General features: G+C 40.2%; 1 protein-coding gene across 2 annotated transcripts in view; it reads right to left on the bottom strand.

The window, feature by feature from the left end:
* The window catches only part of SNTG1 (syntrophin gamma 1), a 136,980-nt gene that overhangs the window by 74,154 nt on the left and 40,527 nt on the right, over window positions 1–22,299 (bottom strand). For both annotated transcript variants that reach the window (XM_061122805.1, XM_061122806.1), the window contains exons 7-9: window positions 17,724–17,826; window positions 13,294–13,376; window positions 5,001–5,131 (exon numbers count right to left, since the gene is read on the bottom strand). In XM_061122805.1, coding sequence (XP_060978788.1) covers window positions 5,001–5,131; window positions 13,294–13,376; window positions 17,724–17,826 — 317 coding nt within the window. The remainder of the gene's footprint in view (window positions 1–5,000; window positions 5,132–13,293; window positions 13,377–17,723; window positions 17,827–22,299) is intronic.

Here is a 22,299-nt window from a genome sequence, read left to right as displayed (position 1 = left end):
TAAATGAATCATGGCAGCTGGGTATTTTTAGCTGATTAGAGTTGATGCACTTAGAGGAAACCCACAGCCCATGCACATGGCACATAGTCTCCACAGTCATTTGCAAGGACTAGCCTTTATAAATCCAGGCTTATACACTGATATATTCCAATTTTACATTCTGTTTCCACTTTTCAGGTTATTTGTTGGAAGCCCTTTCATGAATATAAGTGAAATATTTCAACAGTTTTTTGATTACATAAAACCTCTTACAAAGTAAACAGGTCATCAAGATGTTAGCCTGGGCCCTGTTTCTACTTATGCTACTGAATAAATAAGAGCACTGGCACATTAGTCCAACTTAGTTGTGCCCCAATTTCCCCTAACGGAGAATGAGGAAAACATACTTTACAGATTCAACAAATATTTATGGAGGAACTGATGGGACCCAAATCCTCTCACTGATCACTGAAGTGCTGAGAAAGAACTGCCAACATGTGGCCTTGAGGTGATATTTAAGAGAGTTTGGTGAGCATGTGTCACCCAGCACTTAGCCAGAGCCCCAAGGCTGTGGGGATATTTGTGCTTCTAGAAAATGGAATTATTTGGATCAAGATAATCAGTAATTATTAAAAAAAGAAAGAAAGAAAAACAAAACTTCTTTTTTTCAGCTTGTTTGATCATATACTCTCTGAAATCAGTACACTACACTACCCACTAAGTAGGGCTTCCCAGGTGGTGCTAGTAGTAAAGAACCTGCCTCCCAATGCAGGAGACATAAGAGATGCAGTTCAATCCCTGGGCCCAGAAGATCCCCTGGAGGAGGGCATGGCAACCTACCCCAGTATTCTTGCCTGGAGAATCCCATGGACAGAGGAGCCAGGCAGGCTGCCGTCCATGGGGTTGCAAAGAGTTAGACACAGCTGAAGTGACTTAGCATACACACGCACCTGCTAAGTTAGCATTGAGGTATTGGGAAATATGAAAATTTAACAACATTTGTAGTAGTCTTGAGGATTCCTAGGTTAAATTACGATTCTTTGTACACACACACACACACACACACACAAACACACACACACACACACTTGCCCAAAAAAAAAAAAAAAAAACCCACAGTGACAAGATTACAGTTAGATAATTTGAACTTTTTTCCACTTTCCACTCAATATTGTTTTCTATTTTTCTAACGATTCCTGATCACTACTCTGGCAACAAAAGTTATTCTCAAATGTTGCTAAATTTCAAAGTAGTTTTTAAAATTTAATCTATAAATTTATTCTTCCCTTGCATGAAAAATTCATAAATAATTAACTGTTGATATGCATAAACATCAATATATACAATTCTTATTTACACAGTAATTCATGTTTGCGTTCACTGTTCATCACGTGCCACATGTAGGCACATGCAGGAGAAGTTTACTTTGAGAGGAGTGAGGAAGAGAAGGCAGTGGTGGAGGAGCATTGCAAGCAGAAGGAGGGAGAGTTGCAGAGACATTCTGAGTGGCTGGACGGCCTTGTCCGGGAGAGGGTTAGCAGGACTGTGCCAGGCAGAGTTGGACAGGGCAGGAGAGTGAATATCACGGAAGGAGCTTCAAGTCTATGGGAACTGTGGCTGAACCTCCGTGGAGGACCCCATGGTCAGATTTGTGTGCACTGGGTTGAGTGTGTCAGACGAGGTAGGATGGCTGGCAAATACAAGCTGATGCAGGACTGAAATGCACACGTGTGAGTGGGAGAGAAGATAAACATTAGCTCAAGGATGTTACAAAGGCTGTGGGCTTCCTGTAAAGGAAAATGAGGCAGCAGGGTCTGGGGTCCACCTGGATGGATGGCTTATACGGGGGACAGGAGACAAAGCACACACTTTAGACAGGAGGTGATTTCCTCCAAAAACAAACAGCAGCTGCATGAAGGCATGGTGGGCTTAGAGGAATGGGGGCTGTGTGGAAATTAATCTGTTTCTCAGTCTATTCAGGATTTCTATTCTATAGTTAATACAATGAAACACTTTCTTCTCCTTAATAACCTTCCCATTCTAATCTCCTGACACTGTAATGTTCTGCAATATTATATTTCAGGATTGAACTGAAACACATATTTCCAAGTCATTACTATACAATGAAGATAAACTGTCTTATTATTGATAAAATATTATGATGTTTTAACTCATCTTTACACAATAGATATGACAGGAACACAACTTTGTTGCAATTAAATATGAGAGGTATGATATCACCAAAGTTAAAATTACGGGCCTTGGAAAAACCAACCAACACATAACGTCCTGGGTTTTGATCCAAGTTCAACAATTTTGTATATTTGTCATCATGGGCCACTAATTTATCTTTTCTCTTTTATTTCCCTCACTGTCTCAACTGCCGCTCGCTCATGACCTCCTTCAGGGAAAGCAGTAAACACAACACCTTCCATATAGACATTAAATCGATATTTATTGAGTGAATGAGTGAACAATAAATTAGCTCTTGAATCTGAATTGCTGTGCAATCCACTCAGAAGAGTGTTGTGTTTATAACTGCTTATTACTGTCATAGTCACTGAGTGTAATTAATTCAACTGCTAAAAGCTGTTGATGTGTTGAGGTGTCATAAAAATAAAAATGGAAGAAGTCATCTAGATTAATACAATTTCCTTTGCCTCATAAATTTCTTTAGCTAAACATTTCTACATCATTTAACTACGTAAGATTTTTAAAGCAAAAACAAAAAGAACAAATATACACACTAAAAATACCATTAATAGAAATATTTTAAACTTCTTAAAGCAGAAAGCAAATAGATCCAAAAGAAACAAATAAACAGAAACAGAAAGATTAAAAGTAGGGCATATATGAATAACAGTTATCTGAAAACAAAAAAAAAATACATATCGAGGAATTTAAGATACATACATAATTCAACCTTGAATATTCACTGGAAGGACTAATGCTGGAGGTGAATCTCTAATACTTTGGCCACCTGATGCAAAGAGCCAACTCACTGGCAAAGACCCTGATGCTGGGAAAGACTGAGGGCAGAAGGAGAAGGAGGTGACAGAGGATGAAATGGTTGAACGGCATTGGTGACTCAGTGGACATGAGTTTGAGTGAACTCTGGAAGATGGCGAAGGACAGGGAAGCCTGGCATGCTGCAGTTCATAGAGTTGCAAAGAGTTGGACACGACTCAGCGACTGAACAACAATAACAATATAATTCAAATATTTTCAGAAATATGCACAAAGATAAGAAAGAAATAAAAGAATTAGTTAAGGTGTTTTAAGTTTCTAGAATTTCCTGAAAGAGGTAAAATTAATAAGTTGTACTGGTGGTGGTTTAGTCGTTAAGTCGTGTTCGACTCTTGTGACCCCGTGGACTATAGCCCACCAGGCTCCTCTGTTCATGAGGTTCTCCAGGCAAGAATATTGGAGTGGGCTGCCATTTCCTTCTCCAGAATAAGTTACATTAAACACTAATAAATCATGCATGGTGGTCTGAGTGTTGGTGCCACACCTCCTAGTCACATTTTGAAATCCTAGTGACCAACATGTTGGTGCCAAGAGGAGATGCTGAAGCCACGAGAGTCAAGCCCTCATGCACACGATCAGTTGTTCATAAAAGAGGCTCCAGAGTGACCCCTGGCCCCACCCCAAGGGAGGACAGAGGAGAAGACAGCAGGCACAAACTAGAAGCGGTCTTCGTCAAAGAACTTGACGACTCAGCCATGACCTGGATGCCTTAAACGAAGGCTTCCAGCACCCAGAGCTGTGAGAAACCATTTCTGTTGTTTGCTGTGAGTACTGGGGCTTCCCAGGTGGCACAGTGGTAAAGTACCCACCTGCCAAGGCAGGAGACACAGGTTAGATCCATGGGTTGGGGAGATCCCCTGGAGGAGGAAATGGCAAACCACTCCAGTATTCTTGCCTGGAGAATCCCAGGGACAGAGAAGCCTGGTGGGGCAACAATCTATGAGGTCGCAAAAGAGTCTGACACAACTAAGTAACTAGAGAACAGCAACTGCTATTATTATCTGCCATATTTTGTCACAGCAGCCTGGAAGGACTAAGACATATGGTGTAATGTTCAGACAATAACAATAACTTAAACCAAATAAAAGGTGTATATATAGTGATATAATAGAGGCAATATTAACATTTTAAATATTTAATTACTTTGAAAATTAAAAATAAGTTAAAAAAAACAGAATAGAAAAACTAGCGTGTTGATACAAACAACTTTTTTTTTCTTGAATATATGCAAAACTCTCAATTCTCAACAGTAAAAAATAAAAAGGTAAAAATACGTTAAGTAAAGCCAGTTACCAAATGATCAAGAAACAAAGGCATATTTCACCAAAGAGGATTTCCTGTGATAAATATACAGGTGGAAAGATGCTCAACATCATTAGGACACACAAGTTCAGGTCATGTGACACAGTGTAACCACGTCTTACATCCATAGGAAGGCTAAAGTGGCAGCAACTCTAATCTAAGTCTGCAGCTGCTGGGCTGAGCGAGGTGACCCGAGGAGTGGCTGCTGGACTCTCTACCCCTTTCCCACACTGACCGCTCTGGCTCACAGGGACCTCAGGCCCCACTCTACCTGTCCTCCCCGAGATGGGGTGAGGTGGTGGGCGGGGGCTGACTGCCGGCAGCTTCCCCTCCATCCCTGCCGCTGTGAGCAGGTTCCACGGAGAGCTGGGCATTCACCATCACCTGCAGCAATAGCACAGTGTCCGCCGCCCCAGCCTTCCACCCTCCCTGGGGGCAGCAAGGCCGGCCCAACCACCGAGCGGAGGCCCCACGTGGGGGACGGCCACGGGGGTGGAGCTGGTGTCTGAGGGTTCCCAGGCTCGGTCAGCCGGGCTGAGAAGCGAGCCAAGCCCACGGCCACCATATGCCCTGTGGAGTGTTTGCTAGGTGACCCTCTTCCCACCATTGGAAGCACACCGAACAGGGAATCACAGCCCCATCACCAGGCAGACTCCAGGCCTCGCCATGGGCACGGCGCCGGTGGAACTCACCGGCTCAGGTCGGTCCCGGGCAGGTACTGGGAGAACCGTGAGTGCAGCAGCGGGATGAGCCTCAGGTCGCACCACCGCTTCTCCCACCGCAGCCCCGGGGACGCGGGCCACGATGAGCAGGACAGCGTGTCCTGAAAGGAAAACAGACTTTCAGCGTCGCGGCCACAAACCCCTTCCACCATAGGGCTATTTCCCCCTAAACAATCCAAAGACAGGGACAGAATTCCATGGGGTATCCATATTCACTGACAATGAAATTACATTTCCTAATGTCTTCATTAATGGAATCCTATAAGAAAGTGAGGAGGGAACCGTTGAGATGAAAAATCATAGTGAAAAACATATGAAAATAATGGGTCAGGAGCTGGAAGAAAAAATAAAATTCTGACAACTGAATCCATTCAAGAACGCAAAGATCGGTCAAAACTGTAACTGCCATGAACTAGTAGGTAACAAAAAAATAAGTTCAATTAGCAAGTATTTTCTATCTGTGAAGCACAAAACATTACAAGGGCTTGTGATTCATTGGTTAGTTAAAAATATTTTTGAATAAAATGAATATTCCTCTAAAACAACTCTCAAACAGTACTCAAGGAAATTATTGTCAATTTATTTAACTTTATGATTATAAGACGTCCATATTTTCCTGTATTGTTTTAAAATTATGTTAAGATAACCACTCAGTCAGTTCAATTGCTCAGTCGTGTCCGACTCTTTGCGACCCCATGAACTACAGCACGCCAGGCCTCCCTGTCCATCACCAACTTTTGGAGTTCACCCAAACCCATGTCCATCGAGTTGATGATGCCATCCAACCATCTCATCCTCTGTCGTCCCCTTCTCCTCCTGCCCTTCATCTTTCCCAGCATCAGGGTCTTTTCAAATGAGTCACTACTGGTTTGAAATGCCATGTATTTTAAATTCCATAAAAAGTCTGTGTATTTTTCCTTTTGTACAGAGAAGACATACATTTGAATAAAATTTGAGCTTTTCAGTGGGTGTTGATCAGTGTTTCTTTCATTTTCTTTCACTGTTGGATTTCTCCCTGGCTCTAGTACAAGGAATGATGCTGGTGTGTAGGTCGGCCTGGGTTCTACCAGCCAAGGCTCAGTTTGCTCAGAGAGCTGCTGACGTGGATTTCTCTCTAGTCTAGAGATTCTTTGTGTATAAATGGGTGCTCAGTCATGTCTGGCTCTTTGTGTCCCCATGGACTGTAGCCCAACACGCTCCTCTGTTCACGGGATTTCCCAGGCAAGAATTCTCTCATTCTTGAGTGATGATACCAGAAGGAGATTCTGTTTTAGTCTAAACATTGAACCTCTGTGAGTCTAGATATTATTAACCTTTCATTCTAATATTAATTTCTTCAAAATTGCTTATGGCAAAAATAATCTCCCATTATTTTCATTAAAGGTTGAGTGGTCTCTGGGATTACTATGTTAATTGTCAACAGTTGTGCCAGTGTGAAAGTCCATGAAATCCTTGGAGCAGTCTAGAGCACCTGGAAGGGAAGTCTGGCTGAGACGGTCAGGAGGCCCCCTTGGTGTCCAGTCTCTCGGGCACTCAGCCTTTGTGCAGGATGGTTGCATTCAGGGCTTCCATGGTGATGGAAATGCAGAGACCCAGGGTTCACATCAACCATCCCCTTTCTCCTCGTGTTGGATGTCACAGACAGTCAGCACGTGGCCCAGGTGAGCCAGTAGCCATGCACCAGGGGGAGAGGGCTGAGGCCCCTATTAGAATGAAGCCACCTGGGTTCAGAATCATGCTTCCCCAGCTGATGAGTCCTGGGAGAGTCACTTGCCAAGTCTGTGCACCCATGAACCTGTCGCCAAAGTCATGGCTGTCACCAAGGAAACCCACAGCTTCTCCTAAGTCTTTTCTGCACAGGGGTACTTGAAACCATCATCCTATATGACATGCTGGGGAAAATAGATGTGGTTTCCATGGCCAGGCTGGACCTGACCAAGCAGCCCTGTCCCTAAGCCCAAAGCAGTGAGCGACAGAAACCCACTTGTGGGCTTTTGCTCAAGGCCCCACCTGGGAGGCTGTGCACTCAGACATTGACCTGAGGCCCCCAGCTGGTGAGCTGCAGTGTCAGGATCCACTCGGACGTATATATCTCTGACTCTACAACCAACATGTGGCCCAGCTGTTGCTGCTAAGTCGCTTCAGTCGTGTCTGACTCTGTGCAACCCCATAGACGGCAGCCCACTAGGCTCTGCCGTCCCTGGGATTCTCCAGGCAAGAACACTGAAGTGGGTTGCTATTTCCTTCTCCAATGCATGAAAGTGAAAAGTGAAAGTGAAGTCGCTCAGTCGTGTCTGACCGTTAGCAACCCCATGGACTGCAGCCTACCAGGCTCCTCCGTCCATGGGATTCTCCAGGCAAGAGTACTGGAGTGGGGTGCCATTGCCTTCTCCAATGTGGCCCAGAGCCCAACATAAAACATTCATAATCAGAGATAAAATAATGGAAAGAATGATTCAGATTTTTGTCTTGATTATTTCACAATTCTGCAAAGTAATTTCAGGCAAATTATTTATAGACAGACCCTCGTTGTTCACAAAAAGCACAAAGAACTCCTGTCACTACATTGTTCCTGAACAAATGGACAGAAAAAGTAAAAGAACATAAAAGACATAGGAAATGGAATATGGAGAATGAAATCACCATAGGAGAGGATGATAAGCTTTACCAATTACATTTTATAGACTTTGTGTGCTGGCAGGTATGAAAATACACATGACCTTTGACCTTCCAATATAGCACCTCAACCTGGAGTCTTTAGGTATCAAAGTTGAAAAATGTCACTTTCTCTTACATTTCTTTCTCATAAAAAATAAGTTGTAACTCTCACTCCAGCTATTGAAATAATCAAGGTTAGTTCATTTCATTTTACAGATCTGTTGTTTATAATGAAACATCTGGTGTCTTTTGAAAATTATTTATATTTATTGTTTAAATTATGACAGTAGAATATAAATTTACTTTCTAGTCTTTTCCTGTAACAACTGCCAGGATTATTTTTAATTGCATACAAAATGATCTAACAACACAAAGATTTTTATGGTTTTAAGGCCCATAACTAACTTTCAAAAGATTTATTCTTCAATGTCAAGGATGTTGTTCCCTATAATATTAACAGCACAAATGGGAAAAGTAGCATTAATATAGTTTTTGCTTTAAAAGAAACTCTTGCCTGACTTCAGACTATATTACAAAGCTACAGTCATCAAGACAGTATGGTGCTGGCACAAAGACAGAAATATAGATCAATGGAACAAAATAGAAAGCCCAGAGATAAATCCACACACCTATGGACACCTTATCTTTGACAAAGGAGGCAAAAATATACAACGGAGAAAAGACAATCTCTTTAACAAGTGTTGCTGGGAAACTGGTCAACCACCTGTAAAAGAATGAAACTAGAACACTTTCTAATACCACACACAAAAATAAACTCAAAATGGATTAAAGATCTAAATGTAAGACCAGAAACTATAAAACTCCTAGAGGAAAACATAGGCAAAACACTCTCTAACATAAATCACAGAAAGATCCTCTATGACCCACCTCCCAGAATATTGGAAATAAAAGCAAAAATAAACAAATGAGACCTAATTAAACTTAAAAGCTTTTGCATAACAAAGGAAACCATAAGCAAGGTGAAAAGACAGACTTCAGAATAGGAGAAAATAATAGCAAACAAAGCAACTGACAAAGAATTAATCTCAAAAATATACAAGCAGCTCACGCAGCTCAAAAAATAAATAACCCAATCAAAAATGGGCCAAAGAATTAAACAGACAGTTCTCCAAAGAAGACATACAGATGGCTAATAAACACATGAAAAGATGCTCAACATCACTCATTATCAGAGAAATGCAAATCAAAACCACAATGAGGTAACATCTCACGCCAGTCAGAATGGTTGCTATCAAAAAGCCTACAAATAATAAATGCTGGTGAAGGTGTGGAGAAAAGGGAACCCTCTTATACTGTTGGCAGGAATGCAAACTAGTACAGTCATTAAGGAGAACAGTGTGGAGATTCCTTAAAAAAAACTGGAAATAGAATTGCCATATGACCCAGCAATCCCACTGCTGGGCACACACACTGAGCAAATCAGAATTGAAAGAGACACATGTACCCCAGTGTTCATCACAGCACTGTTTACGACAGCTGTGGAAGCAACCTAGATGGCAGATGAATGACTAAGAAAGTTGTGGTACATATACACCATGGAATATTACTCAGCTATTAAAAAGAACACATTTGAATCAGTACTAATGCGGTGGATGAAACTGGAGCCTATTATACAGAGTGAAGTCAGAAAGAAAAACACCAATACAGTATATTAATGCATATATATGGGATTTAGAAAGATGGTAATGACAACCCTATATGTGAGACAGCAAAAGAGACATAAAGAACAGAATTTTGGACTCTGTGGGAGAAAGCGAGGGTGGGATTATTTGAGAGAATAGCATTGAAACATGTATATTATCATATGTAAGATAGATGACCAGTCCAAATTTGATGCATGAAACAGGACACTCAAAGCTGGTGCATTGGGACAACCCAGAGGGATGGGATGGGGAGGGAGGTGGGAGGGTGTTTTGGGATGGGGAATACATGTATACCTGTGACTGATTCATATCAATGTATGGCAAAATCATCACAATATTGTAAAATAATTAGTCTCCAATTAAAATAAATAAATGAATTAAAAAAAAAACTTTTCACAAAATGTAACACATTTCAAGGTATATTCCCATTCAATGATCTCAAGAACAATGATCAAGCCAAAATAGAAATGCATACAGAGCAAAAGTGTGTTGTGTCAGTCACTCAGTCATGTCCGACTGTTTGTGACCCCAAGGACTACAGTCCACCAGGCTCCTCTATCCATGTAATTTTCCAGGCAAGAACACTAGAGTGTGTTGCCATTCTCTTCTCCAACAGATCTTCCTAACTCAGGGATCAAACCCCCATCTCCTACATTGGCAGGTGGGTTCTTTACCATCTGAGTCACCAGGGAAGCACATATAGGGCACAATTCAGATCCAAATTTCATTAAGGACTTGGTATAGAAAGCACTGATTAAAGGTGAATAGCGAGAATGTTTCTCAGGATCTGGTGAGCTAGTCACCTGAGTTTAAGCCTCCTGGTGAGCACAAGGCAAACTCTCTCTTCACCTTGATGAGCAAACTGGGAGAATCTCGTGTGTCCTAAAATTAGTGACCTCAAGTCCTTGGGAGGACTAGGCTATACTGTTATGTAAGGCAGTGGAGGATGTTAACATATCATCAGGTGTTATTTTCTCATATGTTTCAAATGTTGTCTTAAATACGTAAGCAATGTTTCAGGAAACTCAAACAGCATCTGTTTACTCAAAATTTGTTTCAGAAAATAAATATGGCGCAGGAACTGACCACAGCATCCCTGGGCTGGGACAGAAATGAGGAGTAGACACAGCAAAGACTGATGCTTCCCCTAGGGACCTGACTCCACGATGCATGCTTATTTCGGGAACACATGCCACAAGGCGCCCTGCTGTCCAGGTTCTCATGTGCTTCATTATCTGTGATGAGTCAGAAGGACACAGACCCCTAATCTTATGAATCTCCGAGTAGACCATCCTCCACCTCCCAAACCAGCTGCCAAGTCTGCGTGACCCACTAATTCCTGAGTGGCCTCACATTTGGTATGAAGTTTCCCAATTCTGGTTGATTTAAATTAAGTCATATGTTCAAAGTCTCTAGCAGACCTTTCTCTGATATTTAGGATGCTAATGTCCACAGTTCTTCTTCTGCCAATGTTACAGTTTATTTCATGTATTTGCCTATAGATTTGGGGTTTAACATTTTTGGGGTCAGGAACCATAATTGTTTCCCATGGCACCTAGATGGGTTCCCACATGGTAGGTTCTCAGTAAATATCCATTTGATTGAGATGCAATGCAATTATTGTCTTTACTTTTACTTTAATTTATATGTCTTGATTCTTATTGTCTAAAACATTGCAAGTGCTATTAGTTCCTTTAAAGATGCATGCATGTGTATGATAAGTCATTTCAGCCGTGTCTGACTCTTTGCAACCCTATGGACTGTAGCCCATCAGGCTCCCCTGTCCATAGGATTTTCCAGGCAAGAATACCGGAGTGGATTGCTATGCCCTCCTCCAGGGGATCTTCCCGACCCAGGAATCGAACCCTCATCTCTTACCTCTCCTGCTTGGCAGACAGGTTTGTTACTATTAGCGCCACCTGTGAAGTCCTAAAGATCCTTAGCAAAGTCAAACAATGTTCAATCCTAAGGCTTAAAATGGAAATCAAACATGCCTCTTGAAGTGGAAAGACATAACTCAGAAAGAAAAGTTTATGATGATGGAGTTTTTAAAGATTTGACAGTTGGATTTATTTGGAACAGTTGTGCTGTGGAACTGCTGAGTGGTTTCCTTACTGCAGTCAGATCTTTGTAAGGAAGACATTGACTCAAGCACCACACTGAGGCACAAGTGGTGAACTCAAGTCCACAGACACTGCTCTGTGTGTAAGGGGAAGAGATGAAAGCAGCCTGAATGACTCCCACCCACCGACCTTGCTCTTTCCATCTCCTTATTACAGAGAGGTCCACGGATACGGGGCAGGGACTAGAAAAACATGTCACCCAGCATGTTCAGCTCTGCAGAACAGCTCTTCCCCTGTCTCAGGAGAGAGCCGAGATGGAGGCTCTGATGTGAGGGACATATGGGGGAGATCTCTGGAGAAAGGGAATGAGGAGGGAACCTGGCAGGATGTGGGCTCCTGACAGGTGGGGTGGGCACTGTATCGCCTGCCTGTCAAGGCTGGAGGGCTGCTCCGTGCTGCATCTCTGCATCCTTGGCTGCAGCCACAGTGGGGACGGGGCGCTGAGCCCTGATTCCAGGCAGAGGCTCCTTTCAGAGGGGAGGCGGTCGACTCACAGCTGTGGGGGTCAAGGCACCACCCGTGAAAGGACCCGAAAGACAGCAGAGGCGTCACGAGCATGTTGACCACAGGGATGGACGAGAGCACACAGGATGGGGAGGCTGAGCTGGGGCGGCGAGATGGAGCTGACGGGTGCACGGACGGACGCCTGTATTCACTTCGTACACAAGCACTCATTGTTTGAGTCACTCGGACCTTGCCGCCTTCTGAAGACCACATTTTAGATATTATCCATGGTGTGACAGTTACTTCTCTGGTCACAGAAGTAAGAGAGAAGGGCAGTGAAATACCAGATGTGGTTGGTTTACTCTTGTAGAGACAACCCTGGTGGTGACAATCGTTCCTCTTTAAGAACAAAAAAGGCAAAGGAAAACGACCGGGAGCCTGCAGGACTTGGCTGAGACTGATGCTTTGCGATTCAGTGCACTGAGGCCAGAGGCTTGAAGATGCTCAGAAGCAGGACTTTGAAGTGAAATGCCACAGTGAGGTCAAGAATTTCCAATGGAGAGTGAATCATACAGGTCAGAGAAAGCTCCACGTCTTATACATCCTAATACTTGGAAAAGAAATATAAAATTCTTCATAAGTGAGCTCTGCTTCTCTTACGTTTGTGAGCACAGGGGTAACTGACCATCTCACATTTAACCGGAAGGAGTCGTTTTGTCTTTAGAATGTGCACATGTTTCAAAGGGTGAAATACAAGAAAGTTCAAAATGTTTACAAAAGAAAAAGAACTGCTTACTCCAAAGTACAGGTGGAAAATAAAAATCAGCACTTTATTAAATGTATATAAAACCAACATGCTGATTTTATCAATTATTAAATACAGATCTACTTTAACATCTCTCACATTTCACACAATGTGTAGATTAGATTTTCATCTTTATCACTTTGCATTAATTCCCTGGTGTGAGTGAAGGTGGCTAAGAAATCCTAAGATATCAGAAATTATATAGCCACTTTTCGTGAAATAATTTCAAATGAAAAATGATAACAAATTATGTCAAATTACATAGAAGATGCCATGTTATAAAATGATTTATGATGTTCTATGTGACCTCTCGAAGTTAAGTCTCTACAGCTTACAAAGGACTTAGTGCAGACCTGAGAGGAGAAAAATGACATTAAAAAAATAACAGACCTACTTATTTACCTCCTCCCTGGATTAGCATAATTCTGAAAAAGTGAAACAGCCAAGGATTTCAAGTCTGTCAGAGAAGCCAGGTCCCAGAGCAGTTTGAGCAAATTCTAACTCGGTGTACCCTGGGCTTTGTCTAGGTTCCCTCCTCATTAGTGGGGACCGTGCCCTGGGCATCTTACTGTGTTGTTGGGATGGTAGTTGAGGTGCAGGCCGCTGTCACAGAGCGGGGAGGAGGTGCCGCTGCTCTGGTCGCTCGGCGCACCTGCGGGAAGAGGCAGAGCATTGCTGGTTAGAGCCCACCTGCTCTGCATGGACATCTGTACTGTGAACTTCAGGTCACTTCAGGTATCATGCAAGCCAGGTAGTAAAATTATCTCTGCTTTATTTATGTCAAAGCCAGAGTTTTGGAAGTAAGCAAAAACAAAAATTAAAACCTAAAGTGGACCCAAAACAGACCTGCAAATATTAATCTTTGATTTCAGAAGCATTAAGGTTTTATTAAGGGAAGCATTCAACCATATAAAAATACTATTTCATTTTATTACCTGAAGAGGCCTATTCTTATGAACCATACTTAGAATGGTGCAAGATTTTGTTTGGCTACAAAGTCCTACTTAATTTTCTGTGCTAATCTACTAGCAAATCTCGTGTGTATTTACCATAATTTTCCATAATGCAAAGTTTGTAAGTGCTCTGTCTTCACAAGCACTCTTGCTGTGTACATTGTCACTGGGAGCACCTTCATTGACATGTAATCAATTTACAACTAAAATACTTCATATTAGATCTTCATGAGAAAACTACAAATATCTGTTTTTAAGGATGAGTAATACATGTCTTAAAGATTTGTGATTTTCTAAGATTTTACAATTCAGTAATTGTTTCAAAGACATAATAACCTTGGTACCAAAATCCCACTAAAACATCACAGGAAAAGTACATCTGGAAATCTTTAAAGGACATAGATTAAAATATAATAACAATACTTTAGCAAATTAAAACCTGTAATATATCTATAAAGATACAGCATGACCATAGTGTTTATCCTAGGAATGCAAGCTTTATTTGGCATTCAAAATCAATTTTTAAAAAGTTATGATATCAACAGAAAAAATGTTTTAAATGTAGTATCTCAATGGATAAAAAAAATATTTGACACAATTCAACATTAACTTCTACTAAAACAAATAAAAAAAAGAAAAATCTTCAGGAACCAGGATTAGAAGGGTGTCTCTATTCTAACCGGGGCTTCCCTCATGGCTTAGCTGGTAAAGAATCCACCTGCAATATGGGAGACTTGGGTTTGATCCCTGGGTTGGGAAGATCCCCTGAAAACAGGGACGGCTACTCACTCCAGTATTCTGGCCTGGAGAAGTCTATGGACTGTATAGTCCATGGGGTCGCAAAGAGTTGGACATGACTGAGTGACTTTCACTTTCTATTCTAGCCCAATAAAAGGCACCTATGTTATAATAGAGCAAAGTAAGTCAGAGAAAGAAAGACAAATATTGTATGTTAATGCCTATATGTGAAATCTAGAAAAGTGGTACAGGTGAACCTATTTGTAGGACAGGAATGAAGACACAGACATAGAGAAGAGACTTGTGGACACAGTGGGGAAAGGAAAGAGTGGGATGAATGGAGAGAGTAGCATCAACATACACACTCTACCATGTATAAAGTAGATAGCTAGGGGGAAGCTGCTGAATAACACACGGGAGCCCAGCCTGGTGCTCTATGACGACCTATAGGGGTGGGATGGGGGTGGGAGGGAGACTCACGAGGGAGGGGAATTATGTATAATTATGGCTGATCTGTATTGTTGTGTGGCAGAAACCAACACAACACTGTAAAGAAATTTTCCTCCAATTAAAAATAAATTAAATAACTAAATTAATAATAAAAATGGCAACTATGAGCACCCACAGCTGATGGCATGCTTAACAGTGAAAAGCTGGATGGTGTCCACCAGTATCTTGCGCAGGGGAAGGACATCTGCACTTAGGACTTCTTTCAACACCTTACTAGAGGACCACCCCATTACTATGTGCAAAATCAAGAAAAAACAAGGAATTAAAGACATATAGCTTGGAAAGAGACAAGCAAAACTCACTATTTGCAGATGGCATAACTTCATATGTGGAAAAACTTTTACAAAGCACAAAGAATCTTATTAGAATTAGTAAGGAAATTAAACTGTGTTGCAGAATGTCAATATATAAAAATGCTTGTTTTATTGTTTCTGTATGATAGCAATAGATAATTGGCAAATTAAATCTTTAAAATATTACAGTAAAATAGAAAAACATAAAAGACTTAAAGTTAATGAAAGATATGATATACTTTCCCATTGGAAACACTAAAATATTGACAGAAAAAATAAAATATAAAGAGATGGAAAGATACGTTTGTGGAATGAAATATTTAAAGTTGTTAAGGTGTTAAGTATACTAATTGTCTATCAATTCAATCTAGTCACGTTCAAAATCATAATAGCTTTTTTATATGGAAATTGATATGCTATTTATAAAATGTAGGCAGCAATGCAAGGATCTAGAATAGCTGAACAACCTTGAAATATTGCAAAGTTGAAGAAAATACCCTGGATGACTTTTAAAAGTAGTATAAAGCTGCAATGATCAACACTGGTTTTGTCAAAAGAACACAGTATGCTTAAATTAACGGAAATCAGATGGTGATTCCTTCATCCTTGATTCCTACCTCAGAACCAAAATGTTATTACTATAAGATACATTATAAACTTAAACATAGAAATCAATGCTATAGGGACTCCCCTGGTGTTCCAGTGGCTAAAACTCCATGCTCCCAATAAAGGGGGCCCAGGTTGAACACCATGTGGAGGAAACTAGGTCCCACATGCCTCAACAAAGATCAAAGATTCCGTGTGCAGGCACAGCCAAATGAATAAATAAATCTATTTTAAAAAAATGAAGCTGTAAAGCTGCTTGCAAAAATGTAGGGAGACACCCTTGCTATCATGGGGTAGGCAAATATTTTTTAGAGAAGATACAGAAGACCGAAAGCATATACAACGAAAACAACAACAAAACGATAAATTAGACCTTATAAAAATAAAATTAAACTCTCACAAAGAGTTGTACAAACTTGAGACACCTTGGGTAAAAAATATAGTCATGCGCAAAATGAGTGAAATGTTTGTAACACACATAACAAACAAAAGGCTTATAAGCAGTCTTGTATTCTCCTGCAGTGTGATAATATAAAGGCATACCAATAGAAATAGGGGGAAAAGACTTGAGCAGACACATCACAAAATAAGACATGCAAATATGCAAATAGCACATGACAAGGAGCAAATCATTATTAGTCTTCAGAGAAAGGCAAATTGAAACTTTAATCCAATACCACCAGACACTCGAGAGAACAGCTGAAGAAATTGTGACCATCACATATTGCATTAACGCAGAGCAACCAAAACTCTCATCCACACTGGAGTGGACACTGAGAGATCTGTAAATATATATGCCCATCTTAGAAATAGATTTGGCAGTTTGTCAGGAAGTTAATTTAACATCTGTCTCATCACTCAGCAATTCCACTCCTAGGTACTTATAGTACTAGTTATAGTAGTGACATAAAATATTAAGACTCTCCATCCTTGTGCAGGACTGTTTATAGCAGCTTTTTTTACAATAGCAAAACACCAGAAACAGTTCTGTTGCCTATCAGCAGGAGAATATATTACCCAACTTTACTACAGTCACAAGTGGAACACTATGCAGCAATGTAAAAACAAAGTTCTGAAAATATATAACATGAGATGGTTCATTATGAAAGAAGCCAGATGCAAAAAATAAAAACAGCTTGATTACATTACATAAAATTCTAGAAGAAGCAAAAAATAATACTTGGTGGCAAGAAATCAAGTCAGTGGTTTTTTGTGGGAATGTTATTTACAGGAAGATGCACAGCAGAACCATTTTGTGATCTATGTGCATGTGGACTGAGCAAACATGCGTTTGTCAAAATTGATCCAATTGAGAATTGACGATCTTTGCATTTCATTTCATGTAAACTCCATTAAAAATATGTTCTTCTCTGATTTTAGCAAAACCTATAAGATGTATGCATTTCATTTCATAATGTGCAAATAGATACAGAAAATTTTAAGTAGCTTTTATGAAAATTATTACATTTCCACATAGATCAGGGCTTCCTTCAATCTCCATATTTTCATCAGAACAAATTAAGTGTAAATGCTTATTTAGTAAATTCAGTAGTTGAATAAGAGTATATTGTTTTTACTTAAAGAATATATATTCATCAAACATTATGAATGAAATTCAATAGAGATACAAAATGTATATATTTAATATGACACATTTTAAAACAAATAATGTTTCCCCAATTATAGTTGGAAAATAGCTAAATGTGAATACATTTTGAAACAAAAACAACAGCTGTTCCCTTTGGAGGTTAATTGAACGCTTTGCGATATTAAGACAAAATGTTTATATTCAGGTAGAAATCCCAACTTTGAAAAGAAGCTACTAATTACTGTCAGGAAATAATGGTTCAGAGAGCAAGCAAGACGTGAGCATTTTACTTATCCTTCACAAATGCTTACATGCACAGTCTTCATTCAGTGACAGTTTGAGGAAAGCAGGTGCTCGTTTCAAGAATGAGACTGTCAGGGTCACCTCTTCTCCAGCATTCCGAAGAACTTGAACCTAATAGAAAACATAATAAAAATGATACTATCACTGTGTCGGCAAACATTCCTATGTGATTGCAGCACCTTAAAGTAATGGGTGGTCTTTTCCAGCTCTCACATCTTGTGATGGGCTGGAAACATTCCGTGGAAGTTGCACAGGATGAACGAGCTAGGCTGCAGCCACACAGCCTTCACAGCCTCCCTCCCCCCACCATTCTGTGGTCCCTGTTCACACACGATGTCATTATCCTTCATTTACATTCATCAAGACTCTTGAGTTTATGGTCTGTGTTAGGTCTACAGAAAGATCTATATTTATGAATTTACTGAATATTCATTGAGCATCCATGATGCACTATTTGGAGATCTATGAGAAAATTACCTTGCAGATGTTGACCAGAGTGCTAATTCTAATTAAATAGTTCCAGGGCACTCACACATGTTCGCAAAAAATAAATAGGTTATTGTTTTTCCATTATATCATTGCATATTTTCTTCTCTTTCCCTGAGAATATAGGATAACTCTCTACACTTTCCAAATTATAAAATTACTAGGTTTATTTCTACCAGTTAAATAATAGTCATTTATCAAAATATTACAAGACAAACATTAGTAATATTAAAAGAAGTTTAGAAAGCTGAGGACTATTTATAGCAAACATAACTAGAAAAGATATAAGTATCTCTATAAATTTAAAAACTCACATAGACTAAGAGGAGAATTAAGAATAATAAGTGAAGAAGTAATTAATAACCATGGGGACATAACTTGTTATTAAACTTATGGTAAAATGGTCATCATAAAATCATTAAAGAACTGACAATGAAAATGGTTTAGAATGACGTCTGGTCTCTATGTGCTGTGTGCCTGTTAAGTCGCTTTAGTTGTGTCTGACTCTTTGAGACCCCGTGGACTGTAGCCCACCAGGCTCCTCTGTTCATGGGATTTCCCTGGCAAGAATACTGGAGTGGGTTGCCATTTCCTCCTCCAGAGGATCTCCCAACCTAGAGATCCAGACTGCATCTCCTGCATTGCAGGGGGATTGTTTACCGCTCAGCCAACTGTGGAAGCCCCCCAAATCAAATGAAATTATAGAAATAAAAAGCAAAATAACATAAACAACTTTGCTGGATTGGCCCTAACCCTGACTTGAGGACAGAACAATAACATTAACCCAGTCTGAGCATTAGATAAGATACACACACACACACAGCACACACACAAATAATATATGTCATCATGTTAAAAGTAGGAAATTTTAAAATGAAGAAAATTATATAATCATTTTAATAGATACAAAGAAGCCTTTGATTACATTCATTAGATTCATTTGATAAAAGCTCATAGAAAATTGAGTGTACAAAGAAGTATCCTTCATATTATAAAGAGATACACAAAAAAATGTATAAGAAACATCACAGCTAATGGTGAATTACTGAGACATTTCTCTTTGATATCAGAAATGAGGCAAAAAATGGCCACCAATTTCATTTCTCCTTAATTTTTCTTCAGGTTTTACTGTAATAAGGCAAGAGCAGAGCTAATAAAAATCATTAAAATTGAATAGAAGAAATGAAACACATTATTCAGAGGTAACGTGATTTTTGAATACAGAAAATCCTTAAGAGCCTATAGACATTACTGTATGGTGAGTTATTAAGTGAGTTTAGTGCGGAATATCATATATACGAGGTAATATATAGTGATCAACTGGCTTTGATTTAATATCAACAAATAAATACAAGATTAGCTGAACTGGAGGAAGATGGTGTATCATGGACAACCCCAGACATGACACTGTGAGGATATCCACAAGTTTCCCATGGATTCAAGATAATCCCATGCAAAGTTCCCATTTTTCTTTTTTTTTTTTTTTTTTAGTTTTTAGCTTAGTAAGAATTTATGAACTTGGCTTGTTTCACAGTGGCATTTAATGTTTATATAATCATTATTATACAAGTGCACTGAAGTGTCTGAGGCAATGGAAAGCAGCTGCTAAATGCACACATTCTACAGCAAGTGTGCAATAGATAATATCCAATGTTAAATAAAAAACAACACTGTGAGAATCTCAAGTATAATTAAGAGAACAAAGTAGAATAAATTAAATATGGTTGCCCCAGAAATAGCTAATGGCAAGTGCTTTTCTTTTAAAGCTTTATATTGGTAAACTTGAGTCTTGAAATGTTCAAATGCCATCGAGATAAATAAAAACTTTTCAAAAACTATAAAACCTTACCCTAGCAATGTAACTTTGAGTTTGTTTTCAATAAAAGGTCAGTTATGGGTGGCTTTCTGGATAACCACAACTTCAAGTCCTCAACACATACACATCTTTTAATTAATGCAGAAGCACATGCTTGATTCAGCAGCACATATACTAAAAAAATTAATGCAGAAATAGTCATCTTTTCAGAAAACAGGATTGGGATAATTGGCCTAATACTGTCAGGTAGAAAATATAGGTTCCACATCATGAATAAAAAAGAATGTCATCTTCGTGCACAATCGGAAATCAGTGCCAATAAATCTTATCATCATTTTCATATTCATTCACATTTCTTGATGCAAATCAAATGTTGTCCATTTTAATCAGCTGACATATCGGCACAGTTATTCTCTCATACTGCCTTGGGTGAGTATAAGAGTAAAAGCACAGAAGTTGGTAAAAGATGGCAATCAATAAAAATGAAAAAAGGAAAGGGAAGTCTATATTTACAGGCTGACTCTCTTAAACCAGGACAAGCTAACTGCTCGGACTGTGACCTGAATGTCCCTAAACTCCATCCATCTGTTAGACAGGAAACTGCACAGAATCCTGTTGTGTTCTCTGTCCTGCCTTCCCACCGGGGCCATTCTAAATTCACAGGAGCTTCTGAGGAAATATTTAGCCGCCCACCACTGCTGTGGTGTATGAAGCCAAAAATGCTCATAGCTGGAGGTTATTTCACCATTTTGTTTTCTAAAGACTTTATTTTTGTAGGGCAGTCTCAGGTTCTCAGCCAACAGGAGGGGAAAGTGCAGAGATTTCACCCGGACCGCCTGCCCCCTGGAAGTACAGCCTCCCTGTGGTCAACACACTCCAGCTGAGTGGGTCATTGATACAAGCTATGAACATGCACTGACACGTCAACACCATTCAGAGTGCACAGCTGATGGGAGGGTTTAGTCTTGGTGGTAAGCATGCTGTGGGTTCCACATACCACACACACACAGACCAACCACACACACACACAGATGGCACACACACACAGACACCCATCACACACAAACACACAGACCACACACACTCAGACCACACACACTCACACACACTTAGACCACACACACACTCAGACCACACACACACTCAGACCACACACACACACACACACACACACCACACACACAGGACTTCCCTTTGACTTTGGCCTCACCCCGCTGATACGTCTTTAACTGCAATAAATGATTTTCTTAGAGTCCTGACCTCTGGAGGAAAAGGAAATTGAGCATGACTTTGAGGAACGGTCTTAAACAAACTGCTTTTCAGACAAAACAGCTAAGCTGGCAGTAGACATGATACAGAGCTTTACTATCCATGTTGAGGTGGTGACCACCCGTGGACACTGAGTGAGCAAAGTGTTTCCTTATTTAACCATTTTTATTTATGTTAATTGTAGGGGGAAATAACATACTGATTGAGTGGGGCTCTCCTGAGTGGGACTAGGTCCTCTGCTTCCCACTTTCACAGGTAAATTTGAGGGGAAGCTGTGGAGCAGTGGGAGGGACACACGCCCCTCTCTGTGAGGACAGGTGTGCATGTCCACACCTACAGGTGACGGGTGGGGTCAGAGAGCTGCCAGCATTGAGGGCAGAGATAGGGCCATCTCAGGAAAGACACATCTGGTCAAGGACAGAGCCTATAGTTCCCACAAACCCTGGTGCTGGTGCGTGTGTAGTCCTGTCCGACTGTGTATAACTCTGGTGGGACTGTAGCCCACCAGACTGGAAAGTAAGCCACTTGTGACAGCAGGAACTGTCCAGCTGGAAAATGAGGTGCAGAACTGCATACAGACAATCCCATCGCCCCTGGAAGTAGTGGGTGGATCATGTGAGAAAGCAAGCATCACATGGAATTTGGAGGAATCAGTGCAAAATAAGAAAGGCGTTTGAGGTAACTTAGAAATACCATCTCTTACCACAAAGTGACACTGAACAGTGATTGAAAAGCTGAAAACAGATGAAGGAAGGGATGGGGGTTTGGATTACTGTGGACATCACAGCTGGAGAAAGGTGCTGTGACGTTCCTGAGGATGAATCTCACTCATTCATTTCATCACCTTTCCTGCATTTTAATTAGTGGGAAACACTCTACATACACAAATAAGTACAGTAGGATCCCTTATATAGTCATTTCAAGTCTGAACATTATGTTCTTGTAAAATAAAAAAAAAAATCATAGCAAAAATATGTATATAGTTGTATGTTTTAAAAAGAACTACTAAATTT

Source organism: Dama dama, chromosome 21, assembly GCF_033118175.1.
Source record: "Dama dama isolate Ldn47 chromosome 21, ASM3311817v1, whole genome shotgun sequence".
Lineage (NCBI taxonomy): Eukaryota > Metazoa > Chordata > Mammalia > Artiodactyla > Cervidae > Dama > Dama dama.
This window is presented reverse-complemented; position numbering and strand designations above follow the sequence as displayed.